General features: G+C 37.0%; 2 protein-coding genes across 3 annotated transcripts in view; one reads left to right on the top strand and one right to left on the bottom strand.

Annotated features, from left to right (window-relative positions):
* LOC126632815 (uncharacterized) overlaps positions 1-24,967 on the top strand; it is an 88,599-nt gene that overhangs the window by 14,800 nt on the left and 48,832 nt on the right. The window lies entirely within an intron of this gene.
* On the bottom strand, positions 116-9,620 carry LOC126632806 (protein CELLULOSE SYNTHASE INTERACTIVE 3-like). 2 transcript variants are annotated; one of them, XR_007626831.1, is made up of 9 exons: positions 9,448-9,620; positions 8,940-9,153; positions 8,424-8,522; positions 5,109-8,175; positions 2,460-5,004; positions 1,846-2,300; positions 895-1,011; positions 377-622; positions 116-279 (listed from the first exon to the last, which is right to left on the bottom strand). XR_007626831.1 is itself a non-coding variant. In XM_050303299.1 (8 exons), the coding sequence occupies exons 3-8, from the start codon at positions 8,483-8,485 to the stop codon at positions 461-463; spliced, it is 6,408 nt and encodes a 2,135-aa protein (XP_050159256.1). In that variant the 5' UTR covers positions 8,486-8,522; positions 8,940-9,153; positions 9,448-9,620; the 3' UTR covers positions 116-460. The 2 variants fall into 2 exon arrangements, 1 of the variants encoding a protein (XP_050159256.1); XM_050303299.1 differs by having other exon boundaries at positions 116-622.

Below are 24,967 nucleotides of genomic sequence, written 5' to 3'. Positions count from 1 at the left end.
ACCTCAATAGAATCTGGATATGAATGAGCGTCCCAGTCCCGTCCACGAGTCTAACAACTCGAACTAGAGAGATTAATCAACGACCAACTAATTCTCGATGTGTGCAAGGCAGGACTTGTACAATGAAAAGCTTTCCCGACTTTGTAGGATTTTCAAACGTCAATCATTTTCGAATCTTCAAATTGCTAGCACCTACAGACTGCCCTGTACAAACTTCCCTTGAACTTTTAGATTCCCTTGAAACGTGGGAATGCATTTCCACTCTATCAAATCCGCAACCTAATAAATGTAATTTACAATTACCTGAAGCAGCTTAAAATTTCAAAGGACAAAACTGGACCTTTAAACACACAAAAATAATTACAAGCAAGCCGACCTCCTTTTACCCGTTCGGATAATCAATCCGGCGTTCTCAGCTTTACGAGGAGGAGACTGCACCGCACCTGACTCTTATACTCGTTCAAGTTTCTTCGTCGGCCATTCTGTTGGACCAGATAATCTCGATTTCTAGTGTACGGGAAGACCCATCTTTGTTGCTGTCATGATTTAGACTGAATAATCCACTGTATACTCCTTCACTCACAACTTTGTCAATTTGGATCGTCACTCTTCCCAGCGTTGTCTGAGAAATAAAAGAAAAACAAAAGGCTCGCCTACAACAATCACGAAATGAAACGCAAAAATGGGGGTGGGGGTGTGCCTAATCAGTGCAGAGTTATCGCCCTTTCACTATTGTTTGATGAGATTTAAACCCACCCTATTAAATCAAAAGCCTTAAAGGAAACAAGAGCATCAAACTTTTTTTCATAGGTCAAGAGCATAAAGATTCATGATAATAACGAATGATCAACTTATCTGCTTGCGATTTGCAAATCTAAATAGAAAACTAATTACCTTTCCGAAGGTATTTTTGCTTTTGCAAATGATGTGGAGCTTTTGTCCCTTTGGAGGCACATCAAATGCCCACGTAAAGCTTTCTTTCCATTCTGGAGAGGTACTGTGGCTCACAACCTATTGGCGAAACAACATTTTAGTATAACATAAAGCTATAAACGTAGAGAGGATATAAAACATCATGACTTATATGCACAACATGAAACTTCTTTATTAAAGCATTTGAAACAACAGACTTGTAGTCAAATGCACTATGCTCACTCTTCCTATTTATATATAGACAAATAAAATAAAAAATTTGGTTAAAGAATAATAATTATTGGTAAATCTTCACAAAACCAATATAAGATAGGGAACTTGCAGGCATCGCTATGTTATCAAAATTCTATTGCATATTTAGACGCAGCAAAGTCATTGCAGAAGCAATAATATAATTTATTTTCATAGAAAATCAGTGCTAATCCCTTCAGAGCCACCCCCCGGCAGGGGCCTGGTAATTATCCATTATCCAGTATTTACGGGATTAGGGCCACCATGTGGCCCTAGGATTTGTCAGGTGCTCTAAAGAGGCTTCAATCGTGCATCATAAACAGAGGAAAAGAATGAAAAGAAAACTTCGGCCAGGAGTAAACAATCAATTTCTCTATTAAGAATAAAGATTTAATCATCCATGAAGGTTATTTTTTATTTTTATTTTTGAAACTAGTGTATCCGAGTCTTTGACCAGACTAATCACTAGGCCCCTGCTTGACCCCACAACATTTGGGGAGTGTGAAACTCTAGCATGTGCTAGGTGGGTACCGTGGGAGACAGTCGAACCCCAGACCACTTGGGAGCAAACCAAGGACCTGACCGCTAGACCAACAACTGTTAGGTATCATTCATGTAGGTTATGCAATACACAGTTTCTTTTTTTCATGTTGTACATAACTAGTCTTATGGAACCATTACCTTGGTTTGTCGAGGAGGGCCATTGCCTATTGTCAATCGACAAAAAGCATTTGTACCTCCCATGGCCTGTTTAAGGTTGTTCCCCCGCTTAATTGTAACAGTCAAACAACCTGGTAAGCAATGCAACAGGCTGTCTGCTCTCTCTTGGAAACTTGGTGGACAGGTTTTCATGAGCATTTGTAGGATGGGAATGGCTTCGGCAGCAATCACAGCCTGAGACTTTGCAATATCTATTGGCATGGTTGACCAAGAATGTCTCAACAGGGAAAGGGTGTCCAAAACAACGTCCTGAGCCGTGTCACTACCAGATTTAAGAGCTCCAATCAGATTGGGAATGCAGAGAGTGGCTGCTTCAGAAATATGGAGCTTTGGGAAGTTGACGAATATCATATGTAAGGCTCTCAAGACCTCTTCATTAATAGTTGCTGAGGTCCACAACTCTCTCTCTAATGCAGCTGCAAGACACAGCATTGGATCCAATAAATCAACAGAAGAAAGAAAGAACGAAATAAATAAATAAATAAAGGGAGGTTGATGAATATCATACGTTAGTCTTTTAGTTTATAGGGGTAAATCAGCATTTGAAACCAAATAGCAATGCAGACATGAATTACCTGTCAAAGATCTTATAAGTTCATTTGATACATACTCTTGGAGTGTGTGATTAGAAAACAAGAATTTGATAAGCAATGCTGCCTGCCCAGCAGTTTCTGCATTCGGAGACAGTAGTAGTTCTTGAATAATCAGTATGCCCCCAGCTTCAGCAACAGCTCGCCTATTTGTTCGGCTGTTCATGACAAAGTTTTGCAATGCACAAATTGACACCATTTTCATCTCTTCTGTTGGTTGTTCTTCAAGCAAGCTTATCAATGCACGACATGCAGAAACAGAATCTCTAGCTCTCGCAAGCCCTTCATGTTGGGAAAGGTCTCCCAGAGCAAGAGCAGCAAGAAGTTTTCCAGACTGCGATTTGGTTTGTGGATCTAACAGATACTGCGATAGCGGTGCTATTGCATACTGAGAGACCTTCATTTGTTGTATCCTGACATTGTTAAATAGAGCTTCAAGTAATCTTCCAGAAGCTTCTTCACATTGATGAGACCGTAAAAGGTCCAACAAGGCTTCTATAGCACCACCATCAGTCATCTGTTCTGCACTTAAATTATCATTCCTTTCATGAACAAGTAACGCATTGAGGGCCACCGTGATGGTGCTATCCAGTGTTGAATGCAACATTTTAACAAGAACCACCACAGGAACCTTAAAATAGTATTCAGCGTTGAAGCGCAGAACATTTGAGAGAACTAAAGCAGCTGATTCCCACAGGGCATGAGGTGGCTGAGGGTCATCTTGAATAATAACCTTTCCAAGCTCAAAGATACCACCAGCATCAGCAACTGCCCTTGGCCAGCTTGTTGAGATTTTTTCCAGTGCCTTTACCGCTGTCTGCTGTAAGTTTAATATTCCAATTCCTGCAAGCTGAACAAGAGGAACAACTGCATTTTTTGTTGTAATATCTTGCTGAAAATGTTCTTGTGCAAGAAGATGAGATAGCAATTCTGTGCCAAGCTGCTGGATGGCTTGAGATGGGGATTCCAGAAATGAAATTAGAGGCTCGATCACTTGGCTAGGTGTAAGCTTTAAAGTTGCAAGGCTTTGTGGCTTCTCCAAAATATTTACCAGTGCTTGTAATGCACTGTGCTGTCCCCATAAATTGAAATCTGGACGTTGTAAAACTATAAAAAGAGGTTCTACAATTTGTGCAGCACCCAAACTTCTAGCAATTGCATTACTATTTGTTAAAATGCGGAACAATTCAGCCACGGAAGAGCATAATGAACTGGGTGCAACAGGTAGTAGCTCAAGACATTTATCAATAATTCCAGCATTGACCATATCCAATTTGCATGGGGTCCGGTCTTTCCCCAACTTTATGAGAGAACAGACACTGGCCTCAATGAGCAGCATGCTTGTTCCAGAAACTAATCCAACAAGGAGATCCACAACATTATAGGCCATTGCAAGCTCCACCCGGTGTTCATCATCCAACAATTTTTCAAAAGCACAAACTCCAGCTTCTACAGCTGTAGTTGTATCAGAATGCATCAGTGATATAAGGGGCTCTACGCATTCTGAGGCAATTGCACTTGCTCTGACTTCGGTATTATCAAACAAAGTACAACAGAGTTGTGCAGCAATTCTCCTCAATTCCAAGGATGAAGCAGAAGACAGTATTTTGTACAAACTCTCCAGTGGATTTCCCTGCCCATCAGTAAAAAAAGCTGCTTTAGAAGAATTTCCTGAAGTCAACTTAATTAACGCAACAAGGGCAGCCTCTTGCTCACTCTCTGATGCAGCGTTAAGCATGTCAACCAATGGTTGAATAGACTGCCTTGCTAAATCAGAATCTCTGATGTTCTCAGCGTCAAATAGTTCATGAAGAGCTCTTGCAGCACTATATCTTGCAGTTCTTGACCCTAGACGCAGAACAGCTATGAGTTGATTCAAAGAACTAGCTGATGCTTCATAACGAATGATATCGGGATTGCTGAATAATATTCTGAATAATTCAGTTATTGTAGCTTCTGTGGAGTCTTGTGGGCTCAAAGAAAGGTACTTTGTCAGAGCATCCAGAGCTCCAGCTTCACCCATAATTAATTTATTTGTATCACTTCCATTGGCAATATGGGTCAAGAGTTTAACAGCGAATGGAGGGGCACCAGGCCGTTCTGGCATTGGTCTCAAGAGATCCACCAAGAGAGGTATAGACTTACGTGCTGTTGATCCAACTCTTACATCTTCAAAATTAAAAAGGTACTCCAAAACAACTTGATCAGGATTTCGTACCAGAGAAAACTCTTCTGACAAAGTAACGAGGTTAGGCACGTCGGACTCTATATAACCAATTAGGGTTATTAATCCAGCAACCGCACCTGAATTTGCAAGGGCAAGAATTATTCCTTTACTACCATTAGAAACAAGACTGGCCATTGACTGGGCAGCAAAGAACCTATCAATCATCTCATCTGATCTCAAAAGAAGAGCAAGTGAAGGAATGATGCACATTGTTACAGGTGACAGAACAACATTTGCATCTTCAAACAGAATAGCCAGGAGTAAGGCACTAATCCATATACCTTCCGTATCCTCATATTCTGCCTGTTCATAAAGATGACCAATCCAGTAAGCTACCAAAATTTATATTTCAACTATCTGTACCAAAAAGTATCTAAACATGAAACTACAAACAGATTAATCTGTACCTGTGGATTGGAAGTGTAACATGCAAGCTTGTCAGATAGAACCTCAAGACCACCGGCTTCCATAATTGTGAGTTTGCTCTTTGCATGAAAGGAACCAATTATGCATAGCAACCACAAGGCAACAGTACCCCCTAAGACAATGGCTGGATCAGGGACATCAAATTCGTCACCTTTGTGGAATGCAGTTCTTTCAATAAAACCCCTAGGAGTTCTGACTTCAATTTCTAGAGAGGAGCAGCTAGAATTTTGCTTCATCATGTCCACTAAAGCATACACTAACAGTTTTAAATATCCTGATACATCAAGTACTTCCATTGCCTTCTGTTTGTACTCTTTTGCTGCACAAATAAGTAACGCAGCTCCTCCAACTCTGATTTCTAGACTAGATGAGTTCATTACCCTGTTAGCTAGTGAACCAAGGGATCTTGATCTTTCAATCAACAGATCACCGAGCACAACTGGTTGCTCATCACAAAGCCTAGATAAAATTTCTATTGCCTTATCCTGAAGTGGGGGAGGCCCTTCAGCCAGGCAGCGAACAAGAGATTCTAAGCTTGATGGAACTTCAGCAAGGGCAGACCATGGACGGTAAGTGAAGTTCACGCCCTGTTTTGTTCTAGCCAAAAGAGCTACTACTTCTAAAGCATCCGCAGCATCAGTCCCAACCATATCCAATGCATTTAAGGAATCAACAATAGCAAGCATAGCAAAACAACACTGAGCATTTCCTGTGAGCACATAACCTACAGGAAAATGCTTCAGGAATTGACGAAGGGCACGGGATGCATTCTTCTTACCTTCTGAAGTTCCATCACCCAGTACTCTTATCAAAGCTGAAACAACATCTTCTGCCAGGGCTTCTGCAGCAATCTGGGGATCAGAGAGAAGATTGGCAAGTGCAGCAACTGCAGTTTCAGCAGCATCAATGGAAGAAGTTTTAGCCAGTCTGATGAGGGGCTTGACATCACCTTCTGCAATATAAGACATCTTGCTTGTTGTTTTGGTCTTCATAGGGCGGGACAGAGCACCCAATGCTCGAGCTGACTGTGTTGCAACACCTTGTGTGTTGCTGGTCAATAGCTTCATGCAAGGATGCACGATCTCATCAGTTGCAAGAGTATCACAAATATCTTGTCTTGTGCTGAATAGATCAGCTAGGACAGACGCAGCATACTCTTGAGTTTCTTCATTTGATGAATTGAGGACCTGGACAAGAGACCTCAGCCCTTTATTAGCTGCTGAACCTTTATGCACAAGATCATTGTGTGACGCCATTATGAGAACATGACCCAATACCCTGATAGTATGGGCCTTCGAGCTTGGAGAGTCACCGAGGAGCAAAGCTAACAATTGATTAATGGTGGCAGAATCCGCTCTCGGGACAAGCTTTGTGAGTGCCTTAGCTGATGCTTCTTGTCCTCTTGACCCACCACTTTTTAAAAGCCATAAAAATGCTGGGATGGCTCCTGCACTTTCAACACATGCACGAATATCTTCACTGTGACAGCACAAATTCCACAACACATGAGCAGCATCCTCTTTTGCCTTCTGAGAACCCGTCTCTAATAACTGTACCAGAGGAGGAATCCCACCGGCAGCTGTAATAGCCCACTTGCTGTCATCAACTTGGTCAGCTAAGATGGCCAGCAACTGAACAGCATATTCTTGATGCTGCTCACTGGATAACCCCAACAATGAAATAAGTAACTGAATTCCTTCTCTCTTGCCAATGGACTCCCATATTCCAGTACCATCACAGCATAAGCTTGTCAAAGAGGGTATAAGATACTCTTGCACGTCAACGGCAGCCATTGTTATAAGTCCAATGAGTACCTTCTTTGCTTGTGCATGATTGAGCCAACTGGAGAGAGAGTTGTTGCCATATAGACTAGCCATGGCCTCAAGGACACGCTCTTGAACAAGCTTATTGTCCTGAGGCTTTAGCAGCATTACAAGAATATCCTCTATCTTTGTTACATTAACAGATTCCTGATCTGCACCAGAATTGTGCTCAAAGACCATCAGCGTGTATGCAAGAGCTCCAATTATATCAGCAACCGGGGCAGCTAGGCGAGGTGACTGTGACAGTTCTCCAAGATATAAAATTAAAGCAGACATCCCACCACATATATTTGCTAAAGCCCGTGTGGCATGGCCTTGAAGAGCCTGCCCACACTCACCTTGCATGCACTCTTTAGATGGAGCAACTATAGCCCCTATTAGAACTGAAAGACCATCTGCATTCACAATAGCTTTTTTAGCCCCAGTTGACTTTGAAGAAAGGGCTTCCAGAGCATCAGCAGCACTAGCACGGACAGAAACATCATTTTCCTGGCCCACAAGCCGAAGCAAAGCTTTGACAGCTCCAGAATCTATTACTTTAGGGATGCTATCGCTGAAAGCCAACATGAGACGGGCCAAAAGGGAGGCTGCATTGGACTGGGCAGCAGCATTGTCAGAAGACAGAAGACCCACAATGATATCAACTCCACCAGCCTCAAGTGTTGCTTTCCAGTAACCATCCTTGTCACCACAAAGATTTCTCAAAGCCCCTGTCACAAATCCCTCAACCACTTTGTCCTGCTTGCTCTTTGGATTGAGTTGATTCCACAAGTTTGGTACTACACCTTCTGTGATAAATATTTTGATGCCGACATGATCATCTGAAAGTCCACCTGAGGAAACTTCGTATATAGCTTCTGCTGCAGCCTTCCTAGCCTCAATTGATTCGGACTTCAAAAGTGAGAGTAAAGGGGGGATGCACCCGCCTAGAAGTACTTTAAGACGCAGGTCTTCATCTTTACACAGGACACTCAGAGTTGCAGCCACCTTAACTTTTGCCACAGGGGTGCCGTTCCTGAGAATGCTTATGAACAATGGCATTGCCTGGGAATGCGAACCAATAATTGTTCTTGCATCCTTTCTTGCTTTGGCAATACCTAGCAAACGTGCTGTAATAAGCTCTTTTTCTTGCGGTGAAGACATGCTGGCATGTAGTTGCTCAATAAATTGAGCAACTCTTGCCATTGTACCTTCTTCATCATCCATTGCTGGTTCATTTAAATCCCTGGGTGAAACATGAACTCATTTTAAAATCTTGCAAATGAATAATCAACAATTGTCCAATTAAAAACTTTAAAGAGCCTAAAGTGGATTTGACTTCTGTCTCTCCAGCTTACTTTTAAAAATCGGGACAAAAATAAAAAACTTTAGGAGCACTCCAGTAAATTTATCAGTCAATCATTCATTTTCTGAACTACCAAGACTAATCTGTCACCACAGTTAAAGAGACCATGCAAATTGAACATTGCTAACCTAGACTGTGAAGTAGAAGACGATACGGGTTCTCGCGGTTTAGAGGAGGGAGCTTTTGACATTTGACTGTACACCACTTTCAGATTTCCCCTTAGCCACCTGAAAATCAAAATATTGTAATTGTTCATCGCATGAATCAACCTCATTGGGTGACTTGAAGCTGCAAATACTTCAACAATATTTTATAGAAACTATGGTAATGTTTTTTTGTGTTTTTTTATAAGGAAAATACATCTAATGGCTTTATCACAAACTAAAAACTGCTGTAAGGTTTTTAGTTTATTTATACGTATTTTCGATATCTTCCTCCCTCTCCTCTCCTTCCTTCCATCTCTATTCCCTCTCTTTGATTTTTATCCCCAACAAAAAAACACAAAAAAGCACAAAAGGAAAATCATCATGGCCCTTAAAGATCACGATCGAATTTTTAGATTAAGGTACTTTACCCAACAAAAATTCTTCAAAAAGCAAATAAATATGTAACAAATACAACTTATGGAGATCAGAGCAAAATACCTGAGTCACCAATAAAGCAAATGTCGAAGAACTCCCCTCCTTCCGACTACCCTGAAACCCAGTTTCTCTGCCTAAGTAGCATCACAACATCAGTCCCTCAGCATCTAATCCCCAGCTTTCCCTCACCATTAACACTGTTCAAAAAGGTACAATGCTACAGTGCAATCCCACACAATGCAAGCTTCCTTCCCAGTCCAAATCAAACCCCAACACTCTGCACACCGAAAACCAATCCAAAATTGGGTGAAAAGATCCGATCTTTGGTGCCCACAAATCACAATTAGCAAAATTTACCAATTGAATCAACTAAATTCAGCACAAACAATGTAACAAATTGCAAATTTACACAACCACAAGAAATTATATACAATTAAGGACAAGTTCCGAGATCAGATCACAGCAGCATCACAGAATCTAGGGCAAGAAAAACGTCCGTTTGCAATCAAATTTGTACACAAATGTTCGAAACAAAATTGAGTAAAAAATTTAATTTCCGAAACAAAAATACCTGGAAATGGATTCAGTGTCGTCGAACTACCCGGGCGGAAGGGCTAGGCGGAAGAAGGAAGAAGCAGCAGACAGAGAGAAGGTGAGTGTGGAAATGGAGGGCTGACAGAGTGACAGAGGTAGAGAGAGAGTCTGATCTTTTCGTTTCCTTCCTTTCCATGTGGGTGTATTTTTGTTTGTTTGTTTTGTTTTTCTTTCTGTCTTTTCCCAATTTTTGGGTTTTCAATTTTTTATTTTTACTTGTTTAAAAAATTCTTTACTTATTTTTTTTACTATGAGCTGTGTTTGAGTACTACGTTTTAGAAATATTCATATTTATTTGTAAATAAGAGATCGATTCCTGCCAAAGATAAATTTGAACCACATTATTGCTAACGATTGTGAGACTTAGCTACTCTCTTACCCCCTTGGTGTAAAAATATTGTTTCTTCAGAAGGAAAAAAAAAACCTCATTAATGATTAACAAACTTTTATATATGTTGTAATCAGAATTATTTAATGCTAGGTAACTCAGATTCATAAATTATGTGATATGTCAGCTATAGGAAATAAATAATTTAATCGTCAACAACCATATCATATGTGCGACAGCCCGTCCCAGAAATTATTTATCGGAGGTGTGAAAAGTCAGAATTACCCCTGGACGTTGAGTTGTATTATTGGTTTAATTGTGTTTTTTGACCAATATTCTTAAATCCTAATTGTTTGGAACCAATTAGGATTAGAGTTTGGTGTATTGTGGGTTGTTGACTATTTTGGACCACACATCACTCCTCCATTCTCTCTCTCTCACTCTCGTGCGCACTCTCTCTCCTTCGAACTCGTACGGACAAACACCCAAAACCCTTGAAACTTCACGGATTGTGGTCAAAGTTGGCACCATTGTGTTCGTGAAGCTCAGACGGGTCGATTAGTACCCATTTTAGGTAAAGATACCTTTGAAAACCCTAGTTTTTCTTAACCCCCGATTTGTGCACTGTTCATGCACACGTAATTATAGATGTTTTTGGAAATTTGAAGCTTGTAGGAAGCTTAGTGAGGTCCCAAGGAAGCTCGGAGTGCTTCATTTGAAGGTTTTGGACGTCGGGATCGTGTGGACGAAGTTTGGTGGGTTTTTCTTGGAATTCTCAGGTGAGATCCTGTGACTTTTAGAGCTTTAAATTAGTATGATTGTGTTCTACAAGTTAAGAGCTTCATTTTGGTATGAATTTCGTGAAAAATGGTAAAGAAACGAGTGAGAAATCAAAGTTCTAAAAATCCCCAGTTTTTTTGCGACGGCGATGATCGCCGGAGTCCCAAGGTTGAAGACGATGGAATATTCCGTCAAGTCTGACGGAATATTCCAATGCCGTTAGTTAGATTTAACGGTAACAGTTAGAAGTTGATGGAATATTCCTGACGGCGTTAATTGACGCCGTCAGCGTGCCTAGCATGTGCCCCCGCGTGGGCGGCGCGTATTGCCGTGCCTTGGCAGGAGCGTGGAGGCGCATGGATGGTCGGAAAAATATTCTAAAAATATGGGGATGATCTTGAGGTTGTGTAGGTCATTATGGTATATTCATATACCCAATTTGAGCTATGTAAGATAAGTTATTACATAGTTTGGTATATGTGCATTAAAGTGACGTTTATATAGTTGTTTCGCCTATAGGTGAGGCCTATTCTCAGGACGAGCGTAATCAATCGAGGCTCGAGGGCTACGACCCATCGACATATCTGTGAGTGGGCAGTTATTTTTAGTGTGTGTGTATATATATATATATATATATATATATATACTTGACATTTTTCCCAGAAAACGTATTTAAAGGAAATGCGATTTAAATGCCATGCATATGAATTTATATTTCGTACATGAATTGATATGTGAAGCTTTATATATTTAAATGTGGTGCTGTGGACGCTTAGGTAAGCTTAGGTAAGTTGTGTTTGGTTATGTGAATAATTGATGATGTGATATGTGATTGAATAATGTTGAGCTCATAAAATTGCACCTAGGGTGATTGTGATTTAGCCAGAGATATGAAGTACATGCCTGTTTATTATGTCACCCCCGCACTATATGCTCATATTGGATCCAATTTAAGTGCACAGTCTTGTCGTACAGACCTTATTTATGGTTCCGACTCGCAGGTGACTAGCGATTTATCGCCCGACTATTATGAGAGAGTAGAATTGAGCATAATTATATTACACCCAATCTTGTTGTACAGACCATTTTTATTAGTGGTTCCGACTTATCTGCAGTATATTGCCGTATAGGTCATTGTAGTGACTCCGGATAGATTGACTTTTGAGCTATGAATTCAGCCCTACAGAGTACCACATGGGTTTCGGGTAATATGTTATATTTCTATGAATTTATTCTTACCTGAATTGCTTACCTTGTTATATCTTGGCATGGCATACATATGACTATGAATACGTAAAGCATGATTTGAAATGATATATTTATATACATATTTATGTATTCTATTTTCTGGGAAAATAACCATATACTTGTTTTACGGTGAGGGGTTAGTATATTCAAAAGAAAATAAGGTTTTCGTGTAAATGTGTTTTACTAACCCACTCAACTTTATTTTTCGCCCCTCCAGGTCTTAGATAGCAGAGTTTGGTGGCCACGAGGACTCCAACGGTGTTCTGACAGAATCCGAAAAAGTAGGATTCACCTTCGGGTGTTGTATTTTAGTGATTGTTCTACTTGACTGCAACTAGACTCTCTTATTGCTCTGAAAGTGTATTTATACACTTAAACTCTCATTAGCATTCTTTCTTAATTGGGATTGTTAGTTGCTTGGTTTTAAGTTGTTAGTATTCCCTTACTCTTATTGCTTCCGCTTTGTGCACATGACTACGTCACTCTCACGTGACGGCTAACACGTCTCGACTTCAGTCGGGGTGTGTCAATATGGTTTATGAAATTTGATCTAAATAATTAATCTCCCTAGCATTGCCCTTTTTTACAAATCATCTCAGTTGTATTGGTTTTGTTATGCGCAACTTTGATTAAGCCATGCACATAATGAATGAAAAAGCTAGATTTGTAGCTAATAATCCAACCGCCAATGATCTAACAATCAAGTATTCAATGTAGACTTACATTAATGCATATTAGAAAACCCTCTTTGTTAATTGGGTAATGCTAGGGGGATTAAATTTGTAGATAAAATTTTGTAAACTAAATGACATAGAAGTTGGTGATTGGATTATTACTTAAGCTTTGATAAATGTGTTCATTCATATTGGTGACACATCATTTAGTTTGTAAATTTTGTCTACATATTTAGTCTCCCTAACATTTTCCTTTTAATTAGTTGTGTATTTTGCTTACCATCCTGTAATGATAGTGAAATGTAACTTAATTATTGTTAGATCAATGTGATCTAATCTTAATATAAACTAGTCGATGAGCACACACTCTGTGTGTGCGAACAATTTTATTTTATTTTATTTTTTATTTTTTATTAAGGAGTGTGATTTTTTAAATTTTAAAAAGAGAATAAATGAAGGTGAAACAATTTCTCTTAATAAGTGCATATTTTATCTTAATATTACATAATTACTATTTTTTATTCTTCTTATGTAAATATTGTGTATCAAAAGTGAGGGTAAAATAGGAAACATAGGGATATGATTGTCATTTTGTCAAAAAAAGAGGGTCAAATAGGACAAATAGGGATATGATTGTCATTTTGTCAAAAGGTACAAAATTATTATTTTACCCTCCTTATATCAATATTGTGTATTTAAAAGTGAGGGCAAAATTAGAAAAAATGGGGGAAAAAGTTGACAAGGGCTCTTCTCTTAATAGAATAGATTCATTTTAAGACAACCAATTAACTAAGCAAAAATATTTTCTATGCTAATAGGCGTTAGTTAGAAGAGAAATGATTTATATCTTGTATATATAAAATTAATAAACCTTACAATGATTAAATCTTGCATAAAACTCGTACCATTTTATAAGACGTATAATTGAATCATAAGCACAAACGGTAAGTTTAGCCAATTGTTCCTCTTAGGGATTTGTGCTAGTTTGGATTTTTGTTATTAAATAGTTTGTTTGTTTTTATTTTCTCTATTTTTATTTTTATTTGTTCTCATTTTTTGATGTGGATATTTTTGTTTTCAATTGCCATATTGTTGTTTTCTTGAAATTTTTGTTTTGGGGTACATGTATGGTAAATTATTCCCTTTGTGGGATAAGGATCAAATGGTAAGATTTTTAGAGCATTTTTCATGGAAAAACTCTATCAAAATTTGTAATTTCCTCTTGTGATGGTTGCTTTAGACCCACTCAAAATTTTCATAAAGCATGAGATGGTGCTTTACCGCAATTGTAAAAAGTAATAATGTCTAGGCAAGAGGCTACCCTGGCCCAATCCAGGGCCCAAATTTGTTGGGACAACAAAATATTTTACGGTTCATATATAGGTATATAAAAAATATAAAAAATTTACTACATTGCCCTGCGTCTTTGCCTTTGTTCTTCTTTTCATATTTTCGCGACCAGAGACAACTTGTAGACCTACTGCCAAGATGGCAAGTATTAGACCCAACGGTCCCTGCATGGCTGCACCATCCACCCAATGCACCCATACCTAAACCCAACGGTCCAGTCGGTTAGCTGCCTCCGCCTTCGGCCCTTCGCGGCTCCGCTGTTCATGCTCTCTCTCAGGTCTCAATGTCTCGTTGCCGCCACCCTCGTTTCGATTTCAATTTCCCTTTTTTTTCACCATAATTTTGCTTCAGAAATGGAAATTAGATTTTACAAATAATTTTTTTCACCTTAATTTCTAGTTGTCAACTTCATTTTCTCTCTAAGTCTCAGGTCCAATTTCCAAATTAGTGAGACGTCTACAAGATTGCAAAAGCAACAAAACCCGAGGGGCGACTGGCAAGTAGGTAATTTTTCATAATACATGTTGAATGATATGTTGTCTGTTGGTAATTTCTTATAATATATATTGGAACCATATGTTAGTATTTTTTATAATATATATAATATATGTTAGAATGATTATTTGAATTGAAATTTTTTGTTACCTGGTGTGTAAGTAATTTTTCAAAAACAATTATTGAAGTCAAGTCTTTTTGAAAACAACTTCCTGGTAATATGAAAACGGAAAAAAGGCCAAGGATAAAGAAATTGCCTAGAGTTTAAGAGGATCTCGTAATAAATTTTTTTTTCTTCTAAAAATAATGAGTCGGTTGAAAATTTGATAGAAATTGATGTTAGTGAAGAGTTACAAGATGTTGGTGATACGTCTCATCATCATGAAAATGATGATGATGTAGAGGAAGATATTGGTGATGAATCTCATGACTGAAAATAGTGGTGATGTAGAGGAAAATGTTGGTGATGACCATATTGATGTAGAAGAAAATATTGAATTCCCATAACATATATTCCATTTAAACATTTATCATCCAAGAGTTTAGGATGGACTCAATGCAGAAATGAGAGACATACTTGTAGAAAGGTGGGGGCAATTAGAGAAACCAATTGGTTTCTTGTTTGATGCATCAAAGTTAATTTCAATGCATGATCTAAAAGACTGTTGTATGACTCTTGAAGCACATTTGAAACATGACAATGCTATTGATGTAGATGGAGTCGTCTTATGTTCTGAAGTACAGGTTTTACAAATGATGTTACTTGAAGAACTAGTTGAATATGATAGGCCTTGGACATCCGTGGAAATAACAAAGTTTGTAAAATAAATTGATATGTATCCAGATGTGTTGATTGCTTATCGTATATTGTAGACTATACTTATGACCGTGGTGCATCTGCAAAAAGAAGTTTTGCAAAATTGAAATTATTAAAATCTTACTTGTAGACCACTATGACTCAAGATATATTAAATGGATTAGCAATCTTATGTTGAAAAAGGATGAGGTTGAAGACTTGGACTATGATGATCTAATTGATATTTTGCTTCAAAAAATGCAAGATGAATATTTCTTGAAGGTTGAAATTTCAAGGAGTTTTTCCTTGGAGTAGTTGTATAAGATTTTTCTTTTGATCGTCAGGGTTTAGGTATTATGTCCCCCCTCCCAGTTGTATTTTTTTCTTCAAGTAATATAATATGGGTATAAGGGCCTAGCCCTTCAACTTTGACTAGGTTCCAGTCTTCTTTAAATATTTATTTTTAATATATGTTCGTGTATTGGAAAAAGACACATTTTGAGTGTTCGTCTCAAGCACCAAAATAACCGGCCTTGTCTATACACTTTGGTGTGGGAACAAATCCCCCTCCCTCCTAACAATTAACAATTTAATTCACTAATGTTATTGTTTGTAATAAAATTTCATTATGCATACTATTTAAAAATCATTAAAATTTGGACCCTCCCTTTAATATTAATTGATCTAGTAAGTATACTAATTTTAAACCCATAGTAATGAGTTGTGAATGAGATTGTTTACTATATATTTATAGTAAAAAGTGGAAGAAATAAATTGGTATTGAACTTGTCATTTTCAAGATTAGAACCTAAGATCTCCACTTATAAGTAAAGAAGAATACTACACACCGTAGTACTTAATAGGGTTTTTAGCACCTGCAAAGGTAGAGATAAAATCACCTAAAAATACTTGTAAGTGAACAAGGTAGTTGTAGTATAAATGACTCAAATAAGGTCGTTTTCCACAGGGATTGAATGAATAATTTGTGTTAAAACCAAATCTTAATTAATTAGTTGAAACAAGGTTTTGGAAAAGGATAATTTTATAACCTAAAATATTAAAAAAGAATTTAATTAAAATGATTAGAAAATATGCAATATCAAAGAAAAGGAAAAGAAAACGTTTTGAAAACCAAATTGTAAAAGTCTAGGGTTCCACCGTCACCTTAACAATCTTATGTAACTTTACAAATTACTAATGAATTACACATGCAACTTTGAAGGTTAGGTTTTCCCAATACATATTCTCCTCGTGATATTCAAGCAAGAACGTATATCTAACATGCAATCCGTCTGTGATATTCAGATCAAATATGAACATGTAAGTGACACAACCCGACCCGGGATGTCCATTAGAACTGTGTTGGTCGACACCTGGAAGGTGACGAAACCATAAAGTGTATTGATGTGGAAGATGTGAGTAAATTTAAACCTAAAAGTGCCTAAGTACAAGAGTGCGTGGTGAGCGGGTATGAACCCATTTCACACGTGATGACAAAGCATAAGTACAGTACAGTAAAATAGGGTGAGAATTATACCATCGATGGTAATCGTGTACCCCAAGATTTCCTGATAATCCTCGTTGGTACGAAAACTTTTCTACTAGAACCTGGAGGGGAGAAAAATAAGGGTGAGTGGGTCTGAAAATAAAGTTTTAATAAAAACATTTTGAAAGCGTTATAACCCCTTGCCATAAAACCCATATAGTTTTCAGAAAATAATACTACGTAGGTGTGAAAAATGAATGCACAGGTGCAGTAAAAACAGAAGCATGCCATGCCACAATATCTCAGCAATAATAAATGTAAGCCAGGTGTGAGATCAGTCTAAACTAACATGCCAGTCGGAGTCACCTGATGTGACCTGTATGACTGGACCTATTGCTCATCAGTCTATGCTAACACACGAGTTGGAGTCACCTAGTGTGACCTATACGACAGGCTGGGTGTAAATATGTACGCTCTAGTGCTACGATCACGTGAAAGCTAGCACTATGTGTGGGTCACCTACGAGTCGGAGTTGCCTAATGCAACTTGTATGACAGGCTAGCACCTAACTTGGATCCAAGGCGAGCGTGCGGTGCGGAAGGTGATCAATCACGTGAAGGCTGTGCCCTGGCCCGGGGCAGGAGCACTAACACCGGGGTGCAACAATGATGAGCTCTAAATGAATATATGCATGCTCATATAATTCAACAATTTCAATCACATAATAACTCACCTAAACTTACCTGCGCCTCTGTAGGATCATTTGGCATAACCACAAATCTCATCACAATGCAATATTTAAATATAACACATTTAAATCATGGCATGCTATGCATAATCAATTTAAAACATTTTCTGGAAAACCGTAAGGTATATATATAATATAATATAATATAAAAAAGGAAAAAGACTTACTCACCTAAGGTCTGCGCTAAACCAATAGAACACGTAACTTACATATCCTATTCGGGAAGATCCGAACGTTGGATTTTTGATCCATAAGTTTCTAATATCCTCAAATATTATGTACTATAACGTATCAAAGTTTGGTGACAATCCAACGGTTGGATCGTCGATTCAAATAAGGATCAAGTGGCAGACCTTAGCAAAATTGTACCCAAATAATGGAATTTCATTAATCAGACTTCACCTATGCAATTGGAGTATAAGACTTAGCTTAGGAAGGTCAGGTGGGGTCTCGGCCCATACGCCACCACACACGGCGGTCGGCCGCCCCGACTCACCAGAAAAATCAACTATTTCTAAAAATTCTCAAATTTCACAAAAATAAAGATCTTAATGAGTAGAGCAAGTTTCATACCTGTGGCCAAGCCAATTTGACCGAAAAAGCTCAAATCACCATGAACCTGTCGGAAACCCTAGAAGTTGGTGATTTTGATTCAACTCCAAACAAGCTTTGACGCCCTAACCAATGCATGGGCTTTGTTCTTGAGGTTAAGGAGAGTCTATTGGTGGTGGTGGTTGGCTAAGTTTGCTTCAGGAATGGTGGATCGCAACCATGAGACCCGTCACACCCATCGGTGCTATTCTCCACAGAATGAAACCAAATCTCGTCGAGTTTAGGAAAATGCCGTGAAAGGCGTCGGAAAAGCTGCAGAACACCGGGTCGGAGACTAGGTCGTGACATAGAAACGGCTCGGGGGTCCGATTGGCTACCCCTTTAACTCTTTCCTTTCCCTTCCTTTTCTCCTCTCCTATTAGTTCTCTCTTTTTTCTCCATTTCCTAATTAGTCCGGTTCCCCCCTCCTTTCTCTTATTTATATTCCATCTCCACCGCTTATCTTTTCTTTCTTTTAATCTAGGCAACACACGTGGCTTTCCAGATTTTGCTCAAAAAATTTGGAGCATTCTAAAAAATAATAAATTTACAATTTTTCCCTCGACTTCATTCGTTAATAACTCCTTCGTTCTAACTCCAAATTATGTTCTGTTTGCGCCTACGCGCTTGTAGTGACGAGTACTACAAGGATACACCAAGAAAATGGATCTTACGTGACTTGACAAGGTGGTGAACAAAAATCAATGTCTTTGCTCTGAAGGGCATTTCTGTAAATTCACATTTAAAAATTATAAAGACTATAATTTTTGGGGACGGGTCGTTACATAAGCCTCATTAAGTTTTGTGAAAACCCTTTGAAAAACCATGCAACCCCTAAGAGCGTGATATTCACCTTAGGTGAAATTACATTTATTAACCACAAGAAGCAATACTCAATCCTCCGGTGATATTCCGACTGAATTATATCCGATTACTTATTCAAGCATCCTAATGGTAGCTAAGTATTAAGATATAGAGACAGTTTAAACATAATGATTAATAATTCAAAGTACACATGTATAATATCATAAGCAATTGAATAAAGACTACATATTCATGCTAAGGCTCATGGCCTCGCCCTAACAAACACGAATTAGTTATGAACAATCATAAACAAAAATAATTAAGAACATCGAAAGAAAACACTTTGAAAATAAATTTGAATTGTCAAAGGCTCTCTAAATTAGTGTGTGCATGCGTTCTCTCCCTAAACCCTAATGGCTAAAAAGCCTTATTTATATTACTACAAATTAAAACCCTAAAAGTCTTAGAATCAGACTAGGAAACCAAACAAATTAAAATAAATTAGGAAACATAATCTTAAATTAACTAGTAAAATTCGCCCAAAATCTACACAGTCATGTTTTGGACCATATCTGCTCCAAAACCAACTCATAAAAGCTAGATTTAAAGCTTGGAATATTCTAAACACTTATCTAGAAGACCACGAACCCATCAAAGGTCATCTTTGGCTCCAAAAATTTCAATTAAGCCCATAAATGTCACTTTCTAACAACGTGCATTGCTTCTTTATTTCATCGCCAGAAAATAACCGCTTGGTGGAAAAATTTGATATTTTGACATGATCAAGCTAAGCGACTCACGAACGTTTTCCAATTGGAATTACTCCAAAATTCATCCATTTGATCACATTTTACCCCAGAGGAAATCAGAAATCCTATATTGAAAATACAATTTAAAGTATCAAAATTTTTCTAAAACAACAACCAAAATAAACTAAGATTAGGGTAAATTATATAGTATAAAATTGACTCATCAAAGTGAACTCTACTATTATTTTTAAGGTAAATTATGATATATATGGTTTTAGGATCCAAATAAGATATGAAAATATTTTTGTCAAAAAATAATAATGAATCAAGTAGAAAAAATCTAGGTACGACTAATTGTATGTAAGTACGTGAAGAATGTCTAACATTGTAAATTTAATAAAACATGCAGGGGCTTAGATCATTCCCCGTATTGCTAGTTGGGTTTAGAATGAAAATATCAACTTCATTCTTGAAAGTTAAGAACCCTGTAAGAGCTTATAAGAAGTTAATCACCCTATCTATTACCAATTGGCTTTACAGTAGGACATCTCATCATCTCTATTGTCAATTGGCTTTACAGTAAAACATCTCACCCTCTTTATTGCCAATTGGCTTTACAGTAGAACATCAATTTTCTTCATTTTGAACAACCGGTGATGGCTGTATTTTTACCAATCTTTAGTAAAGCAATCATGTATCACTTCATCATATGATCGTATGTCAAACTGTTTGATAAGAGAATATTAAACAAGTAATTAAACAAAAAGTAAAATATGCAAAGGAATTGTTGATTGGTAAACAAAAGAAGTGGTTGTGTAATTTATACCCCACCTATCTGCCTTGGATCCTTATCCAACATAAATACCCCATTTCAAATAACTCCAACGCAAACAACTCAGCTTAAAATAATCTTTGTTTTAAGTTGCTAATTAGTATAAAAAAACTCCATTAACCCATTAATTAAGCTTGAAATTTCTTTATTTAACCACCTCTAGCATCAAATGATTAAGAAATTAATTCATGACTTTTTCATGCATAATTTTAAACAACATTAAAATGTGGGATCAAGTTGTTGCTAATCTAAGCAAAAGTTAGTGTTGATTAATAAAGGTTTCCTTTTCCACTTTACAACTAATTAATTGGTGTTTAATAGTGTTAGCCAAGTGCCTTAAACCTTCATTAAGCACACCAAGATGCGATGCAATCCTGGAGATCAATGTAAAATATAATAAAAATTTGTCTGGAATCTAGATGTCTACCATATTTGTTTGTTTAATATTTCTTGTTAGATTCAAGTATTTAATATATAATTAATAAAATAATATTTAACTTATAAATATGTAAGTATTTTCTATATATTTAAGGTGTGTAACGAACAAAATCCTGATTTATGAAATGAATCTTGGTGATGTCTATTGAAAACAATGTCTGTGTTAGATGCAATCTTGCTGATTTAGATTAATAATGGGGATATTAATCACCCATTTGGTCAAGCATTAGGTGGGCCCAAGGATAATACAATCTTGAACCACCAACCAATCCATGAGCTATCAATTTTCAACAATAACAATGTATAATTTAACCAATAATGTTAAGGATATCAAAATTTTTAAACCAAATTTACAAACAAAATAATGTAGTTGTTGATGATTGTATTATTACTTAACCTTTCTATTGGTGACACATCATTTGGTTTGTAAATTTGGTTTAAAATTTTGGTCTCCCTAACATTACCCTAATTTAACATACATCAAATAAAAATGTACCTCTTTAATATTCAACAATTTGAGCCACTTAATACTACGATCTGGTGGTATTTATCTTCACTTGGAAGTGAGAGGTTTTAGGTTCGAATCTCGTGTATGGCAAATTCGATACCAAATTAGGTTGCTCATTGTGTGGCTTAGCTGAACTCCCCATCTTCCTAGTGTAAAAATATCGATGTACTAAAAAAAAAATCAGTAATTTGATAACATGTTCAATTTTCGATAAGATACATATTAGTTGCCATTAGATATAATTTAATTAAAAAAGAAATCGATAAAGGTTTGATTGTCGAACTATCATTGCCAGGAACGGTAAAAGAAAAAACCAATATCTGGAAGTGTTAAGCTACTATTGTACGCTGCTTTATTCCCACTTAAAATGATAGAAAGAATTTCAGAATCTCTTGTTAAGGACAATGGTCCATGCGCAAGTAAGCAAATGACTCTGTTATCCATTGGTTAATTGTTGGCACCTACGACCTGAAAAAATTAGACACACTCGCTCATGGAGGATTGAGCAAACAGTGCCTTTTTAAAAGAGATTGTTTCCAAATATTCGTATCTCTTGAAACATGCGGGACACTCTTTTTTCCTTAGACCGGGTTGAAATACCTGTCAAGATTTTTATCGAGGTCCATGTATGCACACTATCTTCTCTTATGTACGTATTTCTCTCCTTCAATGAATATCGTACTTTCCTTAAGAAAAGAAAAACAGTAATCGTAGATTCTCCCCCAAACTCTAACATTTCTTTCCCTTTCGACTTAAAAAAAAAAAAACATTTCCTTTCCTTTTTAAGTGAATGTATTTGCAGGTGTTGATTGGGGTGCTAAATGGAAAATATGTGGCATCTTCCCTTCCCATCTCTTAAGATTATATGGGAATTTTATTCTCAAAAAGTTCATTATTTCACACACCATATTTGAAAGATAAAACGGTTGACAGGAAAGGGAATAATTTTTTACTTTATCTAAGATGAGTTTTATCTCCTAATGAAGTTATTTGTAGTTATGTCTATAGTCAGGGACATAGGAAAAAACCTCACTTGTATGAAAATAAGAAGTGGTGCCACTTCTACCAAGAGTTGGGTTTTCTCTTGTAAATGTTCATGAAACTAGGATGAAGCATAAACATCCCTCTCCGCCAGCAACCAGAACCCAATAACAATTAACAATAGTCTTACATAAGCCAGAAAGATCTAAGATTTTCCATTAATTCATTTGTTATCTGAAGTTCGGGTCAGATCTATCTCTTGCATAGCTCCCCGGGGCTCTTGCCTGTTAGGCAAGGCTTGCTACTTGGTGTGTTGCAATGTGAGTTTATTGTTAGTTTGAATGGTTCCTTTGTGAGGCCTTTGGTTAAGCCTTGAGGCTCACAATCAAAACTAACAAGGATCTGAATGTGCCACTGTTATATTTATATAACAAATTGTTGTATAAGTGTGAATTAAGTTGATTACTTGTGCCACAAGTTACTTAGACTTCTTGATTACTATGGATTGTCATAGATGAGTTAAGTTTGTATAAAGTTCTTTTTCTTGCCTTGTAAACAAGGACTTTTAACTCATGATATTGTATGTCCAAAATGAAGGGGGTTCAAGGCCATTCCAACCATTTCTTTGATCAAAATTTACTTTAATGAAAACAGGCTCATTAGCTTAGCCAGTTTTGATTACATATGTGACTTTGAATGAAAAACAGTTGAAAATGATTTAAAAACACAGTGAGATATGCATTAAACAAACAGATCTACTTTATGTAAGTACAAACAAAAGAGACTAGGGTAAGGTTTACCTTTTTGCAACCGCTTCTCTTTGTGTTTATAGGGGTTTGTAGGCTCTGGGGAATGAAATGTAAATACAACTTTCTGGGTACGAACTTGTATGAGAGCAAAGTTTGGATGTCTTTTGATTGATTGGTTGAGTGTCCTTGTCTTCGTTGTTCCTTTATGCTTTTATATACGTTTTAGCCTGACTGTCCAAGCTTTGCCTTTTGCTGATGGCTTTCGGAGGATAGTGAGTCACCCTTAATTTACCATCTATACCCTTGAAAAGTGTTTTTTTGCTGATGGTGAAGTCCCCTCTGATGCCTATCACTTCAAACATAGACATGTGGCTTATGCCTTGCTGAAATGGTTTCCAATTCTTTTCGGGCCTATCAACTTGTCTGAGCCAAGTCTCCTTTTTGTTTTTGTATCTTTAGGCCTTCATCCTCATAAAGCCCAGTGTCAAATTTCCACCCAAAAAAAAAGTAGATCAATTTTAGGGTTTTAAAACTCCATCCTATGCAGATTTTGATTTTCCGATAAGATATTCTTGCAACACTTATTGGTTATTAGCCTTAATTCTTTCATCTCCATCACCTTTCTCCTTCGTAAGGAGTAGTCTACACTTGTTTTATCCCTTCTCTATCTTTTTTTTTCAATCCCACATCATGGAAGTTGGAATCAAAGGGTGGTCATCGACTACCATCTATGAATTTGAGCAACATAAGAAAATGGTAGCAGCGACCATGGAAGGAATAAAATGCTCATGAGATGGGAGATCAGTGAAATTAGGGTGGAGAACAAAGGAATGCGGAAGGGAGATGGAAACTGGAAAGTTATCTTATTTTTTTCATATAATTTAATTTAATTTAATTTAAATGTAATTTATGTTTACTTATTTCCATGCCATTGCCACATCACCTACTAGTTTAATGACTATCATGTTAACTTTTAATTATGACCATTAGATGTAAAAGGATCCAAGAGCTAATAAGAAGTGTAAAAATATTTGTAAAAAAATTTGTCCCTTAAATCCTAACTATATATATATACACACAGCTGTTTGACAGAGGATGGGAAGTTGTGTTGTTGACCCAATAATCATTTCTCTTGAAAATTAAACACTACACCTTTTCTTATTTGGTGAAAAGACATGATTCATTGTGAACAAATGTATTCCTTTTGTTTGATAGATAGCATCTTTGGGTGTTTGGTTCTCTGCATCAGATATACCCGTGGAAATGCCTTTTGGATAATGCATTGTAGATGTTTAAACAAACATGCCCTCTTTGAACCAATATAACTTCAAAAGTTATGTACTTGCAATTAATTTGAACGGATGTAATTCTCTCTATATATTGATAACATTGCCAGAAGAGAAGATTCATTCAGAAATTTGTTTTCTACACAATTTTCTTGCACCCTTCTCTCTCCATCACATTCATACAATTTCTTTCTAGTTATTTCTAAGGGAATACAATTCGGTTTTGCTAATCGAATATTCCATACTTTGTTGTATCCTGTAAGTGATTTGCCAAGAACTCTTTAGCAAACTCATTCAAGTGGGGGTAAATAACAATTTAAGGAAACGATTCAAGTCGTACCTCAAAGTCATTCTTCAGTTTATTCTCTATATTTATACATTTACAACAACAAACTACATATTAATGAAATCTTCTTTGTCAACCAAAACTTAATGAAATTACCACTCTAACCTCAAACCAAAACTGAACTGAAATTAAAATTACGGGCAATTTAGTAATTACATGAACACGAATTTTACTGTTTTTTAGGTAAGCATCATAGCCATGTGATACTAACATATTTTATTTAAAATTTAAAACGAAATGGCACACTCACACATCTTCTCATGTTTGTTCGTGTTTCTGTCTAATCAACTTTCTTGGACTTCTCTCTG

The sequence above is a fragment of the Malus sylvestris genome, chromosome 8, assembly GCF_916048215.2.
Source record: "Malus sylvestris chromosome 8, drMalSylv7.2, whole genome shotgun sequence".
NCBI classification, from domain to species: Eukaryota; Viridiplantae; Streptophyta; class Magnoliopsida; order Rosales; family Rosaceae; genus Malus; species Malus sylvestris.
Note: the sequence above shows the minus strand (reverse complement) of the source record. Positions and strands in the feature narration are given on the sequence as shown.

Excerpts from the sequence above, each read along its gene's own strand:
- LOC126632806 (XM_050303299.1), bottom strand. The coding sequence starts at position 8,485 with ATGTCAAAAGCTCCCTCCTCTAAACCGCGAGAACCCGTATCGTCTTCT. Across the intron at positions 8,176-8,423 it reads TCTTCTACTTCACAGTCTAG|GGATTTAAATGAACCAGCAA; the intron begins GTTAGCAATGTT and ends TGTTTCACCCAG. Across the intron at positions 2,301-2,459 it reads ACTTATAAGATCTTTGACAG|CTGCATTAGAGAGAGAGTTG; the intron begins GTAATTCATGTC and ends TGTGTCTTGCAG.